The sequence below is a fragment of the Tamandua tetradactyla genome, chromosome 11, assembly GCF_023851605.1.
Source record: "Tamandua tetradactyla isolate mTamTet1 chromosome 11, mTamTet1.pri, whole genome shotgun sequence".
Classification (NCBI taxonomy): domain Eukaryota; kingdom Metazoa; phylum Chordata; class Mammalia; order Pilosa; family Myrmecophagidae; genus Tamandua; species Tamandua tetradactyla.
In genome coordinates this window covers 77,405,832-77,421,698 of record NC_135337.1, presented here as the reverse complement: position 1 = coordinate 77,421,698, position 15,867 = coordinate 77,405,832, and the positions used below count along the sequence as shown (strand labels likewise).

Here is a 15,867-nt window from a genome sequence, read left to right as displayed (position 1 = left end):
GGGGACGGCCGGACAACCGTTTCCCAGGGGTTTGACTTGCATGCACCATGGGCCTGTTCAGTTCCCCGGGGTTCAGCAGATGACAGCCCGGGTCGAATCCCACCTGCCTCCTTCACCTATAACAGTTCTCATGCTCAGAAGGGTTTTTACCTTTTTAAATGGCTTACAAAGAAAATCAAAAGAAAAATGCAATTACGCTGCTTTGGAAAAATTCTGTGCAATTCTAACGTCCACGCCCTTGCTTGGGTTTTGTTGGCCTGTGGCCCGGCCAGGCATTCACGTATTGGTGGTGGCTGCTTTCGTGCTGCAACGGTTGGATCGGGAAGCTGGGACAGAGACTGGTCTGCAAAGCTGAGAACAGGTGCTCTCTGGCCCTGTACAGGGGCAGTTTGCTGACTCACATGAGGAGGGTCAGCGAGCAGGGAGAAGGAGGGGTCTCGGGGGTGTGTTATAAACTTAAGAAGGAAAGGAACCTTCCAGGGGTTCACGACCACACCCCAAGGCCCCTGGACCCCTGGCCTGGGCTGACCCACCTGTCCGGGGATAACGATACGAGTCCGTCTTCCTCTCCTCTAGGACTGGAGACGGGACGTGAATGACCTCCACCTCGGACTCGTCCACCTCCTCGTACAGGATCCGCAGTGTCTTCAGGCCTTCGGAACCTTGGGGACGGGGTGGGGGGAGCCACTGAGCCCACGCAGGGGACCACTGGGGACACAGGGCAGCCACTAAAGCTGGAAGCCAGCCTCTGTCAAACGCTAGGCCTTGGCGGGGGGCACAGGGGCCTGTGCTCTGTTGTGTAAGTAACATGGTAACAAGAACGGCGCAATTCCCAGCACCAGATGGCTCGGCTGGTGGCTACAGGATCCAAGGAGAAGGACTGCGTGGAAATCATGCAGGCCAGTGGCTGAGAAACGAGCTGGCAGACAGCAAGGAAGTCATAGCCCTCCCTTCCTCATTGTGCCCTTTCCTTCCTCTACCTCAGTTGCTGAGAAGGCCAGGCCCACCCTTCCCACACCCTCCAGTACACTGCCCCACAGGCTGACCAGCGGGTGTCTGGGAGGAAGTGGCCGCACACTAAAGCAGCCTGCGGGTAGGACCTTGTGTGCCTACGCCACAGATGGCAGGCCAGGGTGGGGAGCCTGCACAACGGGCCTGAGATCCTGCCGCTTGGAAGGAGCGGTGCAGGCATTCTAGCTCAGCTCTATGACTGGACATAAAGGATTCTGCAGCCCTTAGGGTTTGTCCTCCAGGAAGGCTCTTCTCGGGCAGCCGGGGTCTGAGAACAGGGCTGTGCCCCCTGCAAACTGGCACGGAGGCGGCCCGTGGTATACGTTCCAGGGGAGGGTTTAACAGAAGTGGTGAGCACCTGGCCGCCACAGCATTCAGGCAACATGGTCAAAGGCTTTGGGGCCACTTACACACCAGAGGCCAGAGTTGGGGCCTTGGGTGGCATCCAAGGCCAGGGTTCTCACCCGGGGGTAGTTCTGCCCCGGGGACACTGGGCATAGTCTGGAGATACCTGTGGGTGTCAGAGGGAGGGGGGTGTGCCTGGTCTCCCTCCAGCAGGCAGAGACCAGGGACACTGCTGCTCATCACCCAATAAGGCACACCCCACCCGAGAATGACCAAGACCCCTGTGCCAGGAATGCGGAGATGCGGAGACCCTGCCCTGGGCCCCGCCTCGTTTTACAAAGCAGGAAACTGAGGAAAGAAGGGAGAGGAGGCTGCCTGATGGGGCTGGGGTCTCTGCTGGGGCAGCCCACCTGCTCTCCTAAGAGCTGCAGGAAGGCAACGGCACCAATTCGTTGGCAACCTCCTGGGTATGGAAGTGGCCCTGCCTTTCCACTTATGGGAGAAATAAAAGCTTATCTTCTCCAATCAGTTTCAGTGAAAGGCAAGTTGATCTAAAGGCAAATAGTGGAGCAGGGACGAGGGGGCACACCTGGTCTGGGTTGCTATGGTCTCTCTTCAGAAATCCAGACATGCTAATGCCACGGAGCCCGTCCACTGGCAGCAGAGACTTGGCCCTGACCCCGCCCCCCGCAGGGGAGCCCTGGCCCGGAAGTGTGGAAACCCCGAGGTCACACCAGGCCATCCCGGCAGAGGTGCCTCCTGGGCAATGACTCCCCTGTGCTTACAAGGCTGACTCTGGTCGCCTGCATATGGAGGGAATCAGACACCCCCTTCCTATGCGGACAGAACCAGGGAGATGGGAAGGACCCGCTGGTCTCACTTATTTCAGAACAGGCTGGCTATAACCTTTAAGTTTCAAGATGCAGGTAACTTCAATTCAGGTCTCCTATAGTGGGGAATCTTCTCCGCAGCAGGGTTTCTCGGCCTCAGCTCTACTGACACAGGGGCTGGAGAATTCTCTGGGACAGGGGCTATCCCGGGCATTGTAGGGTATTGAGCAGCATCCTTGGGCTCCACCCGTGAGATGCCAGGGGCACTTTCCCCCACCCAGCTGTGATGATCAAAAACTTCTCCGGACAATGCCAAACATGCCCCCCCCACTCCCCCCGCCCCAGAGGCCAGGTGCCCCAGGTGAGAACCGCTGACACACTACCAGACGTCACCACAATATGCAAAGATGCTCATTATAGGATTGTTTATAACACCTAAGCAAAACCTAAACTCAATATTGGAAACAACCAGTGCTGGGAGTCGTGGAACTAGTTAAATAAATGAAGGTCCGTCCGTGCCACAGGGGTGTCAACAATCGTCAGAGCTCTCTACGGGCTGATGGTAAAAGATGTAGGTCCATTTTAAGTGAAAAAAGCAAACAGCAGAAAAACATGAGAGGGCGACTGAAAAGACATGGGCGCAGAAGCGTTTCTGGAAAATGCGGAAGCCCCTACCTTCCCAGGAGGCTGTGGGACACCACCAGTAACCAGTGAACCGGTCGAATTCCTCCTGGATGACAAAGGTGGCTACACCGGCAGACTTGGGGTCCTCTAGGACGTTGGACAAACCTGGAGAGAGAGGAAAGATGGGCAGTGCTCTAACCGGGGCAGAAGCCGGGAGCTCTGTGGGAGAGCACAGAAGAGATGGAGGAGTCCCGAGGCTCCTTTACAGCAGGGCCTCTCCACTCCTGCCCCGTTGGGTGTTTGGGGCCAGAACGCCCCTGGGGGTGGGGGTACGTCCTTGCACCATCAGAGGTTGAGCAGCACCTGTGGTGTCCACTCCATTCGATGCCAGTAACACCCACCCCTAGCTGCGGCAACCAAAAACGTCTCTGGATTTTGCAAGGTATTCCCTGGACGCACCCAACTGAGCACTGGTGCTGACAGACGGGGCTGGGGCTAGGGAGCCGGAGTGGGGAGACAGGGGTCTATGACCCAATGGTTGACATCCAAAGGAGGATGAGGCCATCATGGGCGGGCAAGAGTGGGCAGGAAATGATGAATATGCAACTATGTGATGATATTAAGAATTACTGATTGTACATGTAGAATGGAATGATTTCTAAATGTTTTGTTAATTTTTTTTAATTAATAAAAAAAAAAGAGTGGGCAGGAGACCCCAGAGAGCAGATGTGATTGGAAGGTGGCAGGGCGGAGGCAAAGAGGCAGCAGGGAGGGTGTGTGGTCAGTGGAGGGGCCTGATGAGCAGGCGGCAGAAGGAGGGCCAGATCATGCAGAGGAAAACGCCACGCCAGGCAGGGAAAGCCACTGCCACCCTAAGAGGGCACCAGAGGTCTGCGCATGGAGGCGTGGCATGGGGAGAGCAGGGCCAGGAAGACTCCTGGCAATGGGGGGCTAGACGCTGGATTGGTGGCTCCGGCAAAACCCACCACACCAGGGCGGGGGTTGGAGGCGCAGGTCCCGGTCCCTCCGTCCCTCCCAGCCACGGAGGGACCCGTGGTGCCCTCTGCCAGCCCTCACCTCTGTGGCAGAAAGTCAGCCGTCTCTCCTCACCCGTCTCCAGGCTGGCCACCCACAGGTCATTGTTATTGATGAAGGAGAAGAAGGCCGGGTCAGCAGGGCAGATTTTGGGGTCCATCCGAGGGCCTGAACACTGGGTCTTGATTTCCAGCGGCTTCATGGGGGACACCTGAGGACACGGGCCTAGCTCAGGGAGAAAGCCCCGGGCACCGCCCCTGCCCGCCCCCACTCCCGGTTGGGGCTCCAGCGCACCATGAACCCGTTCTTGCCGCCGTCGCGGCAATGGAAGAGGCTGTTGCTGGCCTGGAAGAGGAAGAGGCCACTCTCGCTGTGGAAGTCATAGGAGGTGATGCCGAAGACGCCCAGGCGCTTGCGCTCCCGCAGGAGCTCCTCCTCCCGCGAGTAGACCCCGTGGTGCGGCGTGGCCTGGGGACACACGGGTGTCGGCGGTTACAGGGCCCTGCTCGTCCCCCCTCCCCCAGCCTGGGGATTCTTGGGGGGCTCTGACTCTGGTCCACAGCAGAGGGAGCTGCTGAGGGGCAGGGCCATCCTGAGCTGGGCCAGGAAGCTGGCGGGGCGGGGGGGAGAGTTCCCTGCACCTGGAGGCCCTGGGGTGCTGTGATAATGGCTGGATCGGCCATCCAAGGATGGTGGGCAACAAGGGTGCCAGGGCCCGCACAGAGGCTGCCTTCACCCCCTCCCTCCCCTGGGCTTTCCTGTGGCCCAAGCAGCGGACAAATCAAAGTCTTTCCCTAAGGCCAACACTGGTCCTGGGGCAGGAGTCTTCTGTCCCCCAGCAAAAGAAACACGGCTGGAGCCTTCTTCCCTGGTCCCAACGTGAATCCTCAGCCCAGCCACCTGCCCTGCCAGGCCACCCCCTCCCACACACTACCCCTTCCCGCCAGGAGCAGTCATTCCAGACCCAGGAGCAGTCATTCCAGACCCAGACAGCGGGCTGCCAAACACTCCTGATCCCTGCACAGGTTGGGGAGGGGGGAGCGGGTGCAAACCCGAGGGGGGCCAGGGAGGTAGATTACTGGGTTTGCATATGGCTTGTCAGAGCAGAACTCGGAACCTGGGTGAAGGCCCCAAGAAGTGCTGCCAAGAAGAAAGACACTTGAAAAGAACTGAGCCATTACAGAAGCGGATCTTCTCATTCACAGTAAGTATACGTGGAAGCACGAAGGGTTCAAGGAGCACGACGCCTACAAACTACTCTTATGTGTTCAGAAAAAGATGGAGAGGCAGAGATGGGTGGATGGAAGGCAGGAAGGATGGATGGACAGATGTACAGACAGATGGATAGAGATGACGGATGAATGGATGGAGGGACAGGATGGCAGAAAGACAAAATTGTAAAAGGCAAATGGGACAAAATGTTAAAATCGGTGGATCTGGGTATCTGGGTGGGTGAGTTGGGATGTTAGAGTACTCCCTACGGGTTTCGGGTTAGTTTTGCAGTTGTCCTCTGAGTTGAAATGATTTTTACATAAAAAGTTTAAGGAAAAAAAAAAGCGGCACCAAAACTAAAAGTCCACCCACACTGTGATGAAAGTTACTGGCTTTCATCACAGTGTGATGAAAGGGACAGGCGAGGGCAAGAATCAGAGTTACCGGATTGGCCTGGAGAAATTCCGTGCCCCTTGTGACTCTGACACTGTTAAATTACTTTTACAACCAAAATATGCCCATTTTTACAAAGGACACTATTGGTGTATATGAAAAACAACGAAAAGACGGTAAGCTTTATGACAATGTTAAATCTCCTTTGATAACTACACTTAAGGTGGTTACACAAATGAGTATCTTTGTTCTGAGGAAATGTACAGGGCAGCTATTATGTGTTCAAGGAGCATGACACAAACAACCTATACTCAGAGTTCAGAAAGTATAGGTGAATAGACAGATAAATGATTGATAGACCTACAGACAGATAAGAGAGACAAAATGATACAGCAAATGTAGTAAAATGTTAAAAGCTGGTAGAAATGAGTATCTGGGGAGGGAATACGGTGGTGTTCTCTGTATGGGTTTTGTATTATTTTGCAACTGTCCTGTAAGTTTGAAATTATTTTAAAATAAAAGGTTTACAAAAAAATATACAACTAATCTGATGGCAAATGCTCTCTAACCTTCCCCCTGCCCCAGTATCTGCTCTCCAGGAGAGAGCAAGCTTTGGATGACATTAATTATTAGCCAGTCTCCATAAAAGGGCCTTAACTCAAGTTAATTCCAAATCTTTAGCAATGCATTTCAAAGGAACAGATGCTTTTGATAAGAGTTCCTATCAGAAACCTAAACTCTGCAGCTTGAGCGCAAATGGGAGGGAGGAGGGGGCATGACTGTGGCCCAGGAACCCCGAGCTCTAGCCTTCTCTCTGCTCTGCGGCCCCTCAAGGGCCACATCCTAAGGGACGTCGCGTACAGCCTGACCAAGAGGCCCCGGGCCTAACCTGCCTTGTTCACAGCAGCAGGGCCCCGGCCAAGGCTTCTGAATGGAGTGAAACCCCAGTGGGAGCCCACGGGGTACAGCTCACAGGCCTGCCTGGACTGGCATGGCTCACCTGAAAATGATCCAGCATCTGCTTCCATGACAGGAGCAGCAGAGCCTCTTTCCGAACCTTCTTGGGAATCTCAGAGTAGAGGAGAGAATTCTCACGGCTACCATAAGGCATCCCTATGGAGAGAACAGAGAAACCCAGCACAGCTCATGAGGGGCCTCGCCCAGGATAGGGAGAGGGTGTCGGGCGGCAGCTGGGTCCGCGGCCCCGGCTCCCCGGCAGTTTGGCTGAGCTGGTTCTCCCCATCTCATCGTTCCCCAAGTTACTGGTGACACATCCCTTTCCAGCCCGGTTTCCGACCCTGGGTTTAAATACACCAGCAACGGGGTTTTTCACCTCTGGGCTACTTGTGCTATAGACCAGGCCCTACAATACTGAAGAAATATCACAGATGAGAACAGAAAAAGAGCAGTGGGTGATAGCCAACTCAGGTAAAGAGCAGTTCTTGAATGTTCTTCTCTACTCGATGCTTTTGCAAAGGGCATGAAGGTAATTTAGGACTAGGGCAGGGGCAAAAGTGATGAAAAGGGACTGTGAAATACGCATCTGATCCAGGATTTCTCAATCTTGACAGGGCTGAGACTTGGGGCCAGATCATTCTCTGGCAGGGGCTGTCCTGGGCAATGGACAGGGTTAAGCCGTCTCCCTGGCCTCCACCCACTCAATGCCAGCAGCACCCTGCCCCCAATCATGATAACCAAGTCTCCAGACACTGCCAAGTGTCTGGGGGTGGGGGTGGGGCAGAATCACCTGAGAACCACTGACTTAATCTAACCCTACCTATGACAGTGATAATAGGATCTACACAGTCAGGACCTTCAATATATTAAATTATCACCACATTTCAACAGGAGGTTGCACAAGTTCCCACATTCTTATAGCTCTGAATTTGGGATCGGTCCTACGACCAAATGTGCAGTCATTTTTATTTCTTGGTGGCCAAAATGACGGTGTATTTTACCAACAATGCCCGACTTGGATCTGGGGGATGAATGCATTGTGGTTATTAATAAAGCGTCTGCAGAACTGGGATGATTCTCTCTGCACAACAAGGTGGGAGACCAAGGAAGTGCTTCCAGGCTGGAACCGCACTGTAGCTTGCATGCCGATGTGCGATCTGAAGGTGAGGCTGGCCAATGATGGTTTACTGAGAACACAATTCTCTCTTCCCTCTTGATCCTATTTCCATCCTAAGTTTCTCAAGGAGGGAGGCTCAGTGCGGTGCTGTTATCTTTTCAAGACCTCCTCACACACAATGGCAGAACAGGGTGGCCCCAAGCCCGGGATGAAGAGATGAACAATGTCTGTCTGTTCATATTCTTTTTATAGGTCGCTTCTTCTCAGAGCAAGTGGCCTGGGTTTTCCATTTTTAATAAAGCTTTGGTTGTGACGCATCATTAGCAAAAGAGAACAGATTGGAAGAAATACACTAAGTTAACAGGTTTCCTTTTAAGAAGGGCTTAAGAAAAACGTGGAGTAAATTTAGAGTGGTGCAAGTGGGAAGGGATAATTTCATTTGCCTTGTCTTCATACTCGCTGATCCCTTCTTCTGCCTGTTCAAATCTGCTATTGAATTCATCTAATGGGTTTTTCATTTCAATTATTGTACTTTGCAGCTCCAAAATTTCTGTTTGGTTCCCTTTCTTTTTTCACACGGGCAGGCACCAGGAATTGAACCCAGGTCTCCAGAATGGCAGGCGGCAATTCTGCCTGCTGAGCTACCGTCGTACTGCCCTTGGTTCCTTTTTATTATTTATATCTCTTCATTTTGTTCAGACGTTTTCCTAATTCCTTTTAGTTCTTTGTATACAGATTTCTTCAGCTCACGTCACATATTTGAGACAGCTGATTTAAAGTCTTTGACTAACAGTTCTAATGTATGAGCTTCCTCAGGGATGGTTTCTAGTAAATTCTTTTTTTCTAGTGAATGGGCCATACTTTCCTGTGTCTTTGACATTTTTTGTTGCAAGCTGGACATTCTGAGTATTATGCTGTAAAAACTCTGGAAATCTAGTTCTCCCACATCTCTGAAATTGCTATTTGCTGCTGCTGTTATTCAGGGTGGGAGCTGTCAGTCTGTGACTTTTCTAAACTATTTTTGCCCCCATCCAGGGAATGGAAAGAGAAAAGAGAAAAGTAGAAATAGGTGTCGCTCTGAAGGGCTCTGTTCTAGTTTGCTAACTGCTGGAATGAACACACCAGAGACGGACTGGCTTTTTAAAAAAGGGGGATTTATTTTGTTAGTTCTTCAGAAGAAAGGCAGCTAACTTTCCACTGAAGTTCTTTCTTACGTGGGAAGGCACAGGATGGTCTCTGCTGGCCTTCTCTCCAGGCCTCTGGTTTCCAACAACTTTCTGGGGGTGACTTCTTTCTGCATCTCCAAAGGCCTGGGCTGAACTGTGGGTGCTAAGATGAGGAATGTCGAGGTGCCTGGGCTGTGCTACATTGCACTCTCTCATTTAAGCACCAGCCAATTAAGTCAAACATCCTTCATTGCAGCAGGCACGCCTCCTAACCGACTGCAGATGTAATCAGCAACAGATGGGGTTCACGTACCATTGGCTCATGTCCGCAGCAACAGAACTAGGTGCACTCACCTGGCCAAGTGACACCTGAATCTCACTACCACAGGCTGCTATGCCACTTCTGCCTGACATGGGTGGCCACCTCAGAGCCAAACCCCAGCGATCGGGAGGAGCTGGTCAAAAGCAGCAGTCAGCAGCCAGACCACACACGTCTTGCTTTTGGAGGCTTAGGTCCTTACAGCCCACCCTGGGCCCAGCAGGCTGCAGCAGGAGCCCGAGCTGTGGTCTCCACGGCTGCCTGCCCTCCAGCTGGGGGCTGGGGACTCAAAGCTGCTGCACAAAGGTGTGATTCACTGATAGTTAATGGCCTTTTCCTCGTGCTCTTCCTGTATGCTGCACAGTGTTCCACCAGACTCCACAGTTTTTAAACAGTTGATTCAGGCAGTTACTATCTTTCAATAGCTGGTTTTGGTGGAGGGACCGATTCCTGCAGCTTCTACTCCATCATCTTCCCATAATCCTCCTCACATGGTGTTTTTTTGGGCAGTGATGAAAATCTTCTAAGACAGAGTATGGTGATGGCTATATAATACTAAAATCTAATATATGAAAGACACTGCTGAGTGAGTTTCTGGGATATGAATTATATCTCAAAAAGAAAGAAGCAGACGGCAACGTGGAAGGCTGAGAGGGAGCAGGCGGTAGTTGTGCTGTCTTCTCTGGGACTGCCCCTGTCCACAGGGACTCCCTGGAAAAGCCAGCATGTCCCAAACAGGAAGTCAAAGGAGCAGCCTTGCCAGGGACGCTGGAGCCATCTTCCCTGTCATGCGGACTGATAAGCGATCACACCTGCTGGCGTGGCCGGCACTCCCTGGATGAGTGGTGCTGACAGTGAGGATGACAGGGGCGCGGCGGGGCGGAGACGCCGAGGGCAGCAATGAATCCTGCCCTCGCGGTTGTGCCCCTGCCTCACCAGGGCTGCCGCGCCCCTGCTTTAGGGAAACGTGGACCCAGCCTCCAGCACGCACGCATGTACACACACACACACACACACAGCTGTGGCCTGTGACCCAGCCACAAAAGCGGCTGGTGACTCAGGCCTGAGCAAACACTGTTTTTAATCACTGTACACTGCAACCCAGGCTGGGTTAGAACGTCCCCTGGAGCTTGGGCAGGATGCAGGCAGGGAAGAGTCTTTGCTTTCCTTTCTGAGGGCCTCCTCGAACTGCCAGGGGACTCAGGAGAGGCCTGTGGAGGGAGAGGGCAGGATACAGTGCAGGGGAGAGGTAGATGGAGGGAGTTTCCTGGCATTTTGGTGGATAGGTGCCAACACTTCCCCTTCTTCGCCCGATTCAGTCTGCATCAGGTTCCTTCACTCACACTGTGGAGCTAGCCCAGGAATTAGCTCACCATGCCTCCTACGGCACATGACCCTCCAACCAAGGAGGCAGGTTCCTGGAACAAGCAGCTGGGGCCCTGGAGGGAAGAGGGGACAGTCGCATCCTTGGAGCAGCAGGCTGGGTGGTCCTCAGAACTCCCCTTCAGTTCCACTGGCAAATGCCCAGTAGGTGCCAGCATCACCCTGCAGATCCAAAGGCTACCAATACGTGTTGTAAATCCTCAGGGACTGTGGTGAGGCCTCCCCCAGAACTTGGGTGTGAAATGGCACCAGGACCATCCCTGGGGTGTTGAGTGACACAGACTGGATCGATTCAAGGGACTAATGTCACCCCGAAAGAGACAGAATGGCTGGTGGGCTGGGCTCTGGAGAGGTTTCAGGCTCTCTACTCATCCGCACCCACGGTCCCTGACCCCTTCTCCCTGGGGTACGCCCTCAGCAGCCTGCTATGCACCTCAAGGACATACACACGGGCCACAGATATCTGGACGAGGAGCAGACATCTACCCAATGTGGAGCCAATCCAATTCCGTCTCCTAGACACAGAGAGCTGATTTGTTGCTGTCAGTGGCTGGAACCCAAGACATATCCCTCTGGAGCTGTAGGGCGGTGGAGGAAGGCAGGCACACAGTGTGGACGAGGAGAGGTGAGAATGCATGCAGCGCAGCTGCCCGAGTTTGCTTCCAGGTTCCCAGGGGCTACTTCAGGAGGTCCGGCTGGACTTCCAGCTCTCGGGCTCCAGAGAACCCCTCTATATTGTTACTTTGAGGTGCCCTTTGTGGTAGGCCCAGGTTCCTTTCAGCAACATTGCCACCAGCTGATAATGGCCTTTTCCTATATGCAATGCCAGGTACTTTGCTCTGGAATCTGTGAATCTGTTACCTTATGTGGCAAAACAGAACCTTGCAGAGGGGATGAGGTTAAGGGTCTCAAGAAGGAGGGGGTATCTGGAATATCTAGGAGGACCCTAAATGCCACCACAATGGTCCTTATGGGAGGGAGGCAGGGGTCAATTTGATGCAGACAGAAGAGGCGGCAGCAACACGGCCACAGAGGGATGCGCCACCAGCCAAGGACTGCAAGCTGCTACTGAAGCTGGAAGAGGCAAAGAAGAGATTCTTCCCTAGAGCCCCCAGAGGGATCATGGACGCCTCAACACCCTGACTTTGGCCCAGTGAAACTGATTTCTGGCCTCAGAACTGTGAGAGAAATGCCTGTTTTTCCTAAGCGGTCCTGGGTGTGGTAATTTGTCAGGGCAGCCACAGGACTCACAGAAGCACCCTGCCTGGAACTGCAACTTGTGAGCACGTGGCCTGAGACAATGTGTCAGGAGAAGGGGGCTGGGCAGCCGCAGAGCCTTGGAAGCAGAGAGAGGAGGCAGGTCAACCAATCACTGGTGAGGAGGCTTGGCAGCCAGACAGGGACACTTCTAGGCCTGACAAGCCAAGCGCTCTCTTGGGCACGTAAAACTGGAAGTCTTTCCAGTACTGATTTCTTTGAGGGCAGAACTGGCAGACATTTTCCATAAAGGGCCAGAGAGGAAACGTTTTTGGCTTTGTGGGTCAGACGGCCCCCTTCACAACCCAAAAGCAGCTGTACACAACACAGGAAGCAGATGGGCATGACTGCGCTCCGGCAAAGCTTCATTTCTGAAACCAGACAGCCACCATTTCTGGGCCCCTGTTCTAGACCATTCCTCTTTCTATCTCTGGGCTTGCCGTCAGGCTGTCTGACATCCACACAGGTCTGTGTTGTGAGGAGCATGTGTGGCTCCCGTGAGCAGAGGACGGTCTCCTGGCATCTGTGGGTACGTTTACTGCAGGGACCAGCCATGAGTGACAGACCCAGGATGATCATGGCAGAGGACAGCTTTTACTCATTCAAAGACTGAGGGCTTCCTGAGTGTAGGCTTTACTCCAATAGCCTTTTAGACAAGCATCCTGGCCTGGAGATCATTTCTAGTGCTGCCCCTTCTGCTTTGGCAGCATCCTCACCCAGAAGGCCTCAGAGGACTCTGGGTAATACCTAGATGCATTTTTTTTTTTTTATGTGCGTGGTCCGGGAACTGAACTCGGGTCTCCTGCATGGAAGGTGAGCATTCTACCACTGAACCACCTGTGCACCCGAGGCATTTTTTAACTGTTACAACTTTGAGGGGGATGGACAGACAGGGGCTGCTACTGGCACCAAGTGGGCAGTGGCCAGGGATGCTGCTCAGTGTCCTACAAAGCCAGGACAGACCCGGCCACAAAGAATGATCCAGCCTGCATGTCAAGTGTTCAGAGGCTGCAAATCCTTGCCTGGGGTCCATGACCTTGGCTGCTTTCAAAGGAATGTCCCTGGCTGACTCCTGCAGGGGGCTGCTCCTTCCTGCTCGGGTAGGCCTTCGGGCAGAGGTCACCACCGAGTCACCTGCCAGGTAGTGACTGTCAGCCTGCTCGGAGCAGGGCGCTGGTCCAGCTGCCAAGGGTGTGAAAGTGACTGATCTGACCCATGACCCAAAGCAATTGCAGTCCAACAGAGACACTAGCCCATTATACAGAAAGTGCCATTTGCAAGGTGCACAGACGGAGGAGGCAAGGAACAAATCATCCTAGCATCTGGAGCGGGGACAGCAGGCATGTAACATGCCACCCTCAGTGGTGAGCCCATGGCAGGTGCAGTGGTGCAGACAAGGCTCCTTTCCTCGAGCTTCTGGATCTTTCCAACCCATTGCTCCAAGGCGAGCCACTACCAGAGTTACTGAGAGCTCCCACCCTTAACCCTGAAGCCCAGGTCTCTTTTTCACAAATCCCACCCCGCTGGGACCAGGTGGCTTGGAAGTGACTCAGTGACTGGCCTGGAGACAAGCTCAGGGACTAGATTCACGGGACCGGCCTGGACCACAGGACCAACTGTAACTCCGACAGGGCAAAGTTGCAAAGCTAATCCTCACACCTGTCCCCCTCGGGGAACCCTTCCTGCCTCCTTCAAGCTTGCCCCAGATCATCCTTGTCAACAGGGAAGTGGCCTGGCTTTGCTCAGGATGGACCCTCTGACGTTCTGGAGCAGCTGCCCAGCAGACAGCCTGTCTTGGGAACAGCGCCCAGCCAGGGGAACCCCGGCTCACCCAGGTAGTAGAGGCGGTGGGAGTGGGGGCCGGACTCGTCCGTCTTCTGCACGAACTGGAAGTCGTGGGGGGCCTTGTTGACGATCAGGCCTGAGTACTTGCGGCTACCATGGATGATGCTGCGCAGCCCGTCCCATGAGCGCTTCTGCACCTGGAAGCGGGGGGCCGGGTCCTCCATGTCGACCGCATTGCTCCGGTCGGGTGCTGGGCTTGCACTGGCCATCCTGGTCGCCCCCTCGGAATTCAGCGGGAAGCTGCAAGAAGGGACAAGTGGGAAGAAGGTGAGCCGGGAGAGGCGTGTCTGTGTCGCACGTGGAAGCTGCCCCTCCGTCGGACACTTGACATCTTTCGGATACGTGCCAAACCCGTCAACTGCCGGGCTCCCTGGCTCCGTCCCCTAAATATCTCTAAACTCTCTCAGCTTCCCTCCAACCCCACTGACCCTCCAGAGTCTGAGTCACTGTCACCTCTCTCCTGAATGCCTTCCATCACCCCCTAAGTGGAATTCCCATACCTACCGCAAATCTGCACCCCATCACTTAAAACTTGCCTCAGTTTTCCACGGCGACTTGGACAGAACCAAAGGCCTCATCGCCAGCTGCAAGGCTTGTCCAACCCCCTGGATCACTGGACCCTACGCGTGCTCACGATCATGCAGGGCAAACTCCTGTCCACCCCGGGGCTTTTGTGCCTGCTGTCCCTGCCGCCTGGAACGCACTTTTCCTTCTCTTTGCTTCAATAACTCCTAAGCGGAGCTCGGCTTAAATCAAGGTTAGTTTCCCAAAAGCTTCCATAACCATCTATACTGAAGTCGGCCTCTCTACTCACCTGGCATGTGCCTCCCAGTTCTCCCTTCCTTCGGGCGATCTGCCACAATGGGTCCTCACTTAATGCCTGCCCCCAGCCCCCAGCTATGTCCCCCGGACCTCACAGGGCCTCTGACATACTGGACAGCAGGCCACAAGCAGCTGCAGAGTGAACCCCTCGCCCTGGGCCTGCCAGGAGACATGCGTGCTCACGGAACAAAGGCCGGGGCAGGAGGGGAGGGATTAGAACCCAGGCCTTGTGTCTGTGCCGTTGGCTGGCTGCTGAGCAGGGAGACACTGTGGTGATTCAGTGAAGGAGCGCCGAGCCACAGGGACTCAACAAGTCAGGGCAAGAAGAGGAAGAGACACTCGACCCCTGGCCCTTCCCACTCCCTCCCCCAGCGTGAAGCAGCAGCCGCTACTGCTGGGCTGTCCCCCGCTCTTCCCCAACCGCATCGCTTAGCACACTTCTTGACTATTCTGGACTGGCCAGGTAAATATTTGTTCTAAGGAAATCTAAATATGGCCCCGGTGACCCGATTCCGGAAGAGCACCAGTGGCCAAGCAGGCGAAGAAGTTAGGGAAGCAAAGGTAAGCTGGGATATGGGTACAAGGATAGTCTACCATGCAGGAGTCCCTAGGTTCAATTCCCAGCCCATGCACTTCCCCAAAATAACAACAACAAAACAACGTTAAAAAAAAAATTTCAACAAATGGTGCTGCAATCACAGGATAGTCACATGGGAAAAAGAATGAAATGTGACCCCCACCAAACAGCATACAAACCTCTATGGACACTGAATGATGGAAGCCACAGGCTGTTCTTGGCCCTGGGCTTAGACTTCATGTTCCCTGGGATTAATGGCTTTGCTCACAGAAGTCCAAGCTCACTCGCAAGAAGTAGGATTTAACTACTTGTCCACCCACGGAACAGGACAGCATGGAGGCCATGGGTTCTAAAGTCATGGACAGCAGAACCGGGCTACCCAATCTCCAAAAGACTCTGCCCCTTGTGGACAAGGAACCCCCATAAGGCAGCCCCCACAGGACAAGGGACACAGGCCTACTTCAAGAGGCAAGGGGAAAAGGAGACCCCAGAACACAGCTACGTGCCTTTAAAACAAATCGGACTCAAGCGAGCATCGTGTGCCTTGGACCTTGTGGTGACCCATGAGGTCTGAACACCCCAGGTATAGGTGGGGAGACCGAGGCTGAGTGGCAGAAGGGCTCATCCCCAGGCAGAGCCTCCCACTGAGACCTCTAGGATGAGCCAGGGAAAGACGACCCCAGGACAACAGCTGGGCCCACTGAGTGGCCGCACTGGGGAAGAAGCCCTGGTGGAGCCCCAGAGCACATCCCCCGCTGCCCTCCTGACACCTGTGTCCCACCAGAGGGCCCCAGAAGGTCATGGAACATTTCAGGCGGGGAAAGTGAGGCCTGCCCAGCAGGACCCATCAAAGACCCAGGCCAGGGAACATCAGAGCTTCCGGGGCTCCAGCTATCAAAAGAGACCAAGTCCAGGGAGGAAAAGTGACAGGCTAAGGGCCCCCCACAGACTACATGGCCTGCGGCAGAGCCAAG

General features: G+C 54.2%; 1 protein-coding gene across 3 annotated transcripts in view; it reads right to left on the bottom strand.

Annotated features, from left to right (window-relative positions):
• The window catches only part of DPP9 (dipeptidyl peptidase 9), a 47,319-nt gene that overhangs the window by 26,435 nt on the left and 5,017 nt on the right, over window positions 1-15,867 (bottom strand). For all 3 annotated transcript variants that reach the window (XM_077121076.1, XM_077121077.1, XM_077121078.1), the window contains exons 4-9: window positions 13,481-13,734; window positions 6,451-6,563; window positions 4,140-4,313; window positions 3,888-4,056; window positions 2,862-2,975; window positions 534-662 (exon numbers count right to left, since the gene is read on the bottom strand). In XM_077121076.1, coding sequence (XP_076977191.1) covers window positions 534-662; window positions 2,862-2,975; window positions 3,888-4,056; window positions 4,140-4,313; window positions 6,451-6,563; window positions 13,481-13,734 — 953 coding nt within the window. The remainder of the gene's footprint in view (window positions 1-533; window positions 663-2,861; window positions 2,976-3,887; window positions 4,057-4,139; window positions 4,314-6,450; window positions 6,564-13,480; window positions 13,735-15,867) is intronic.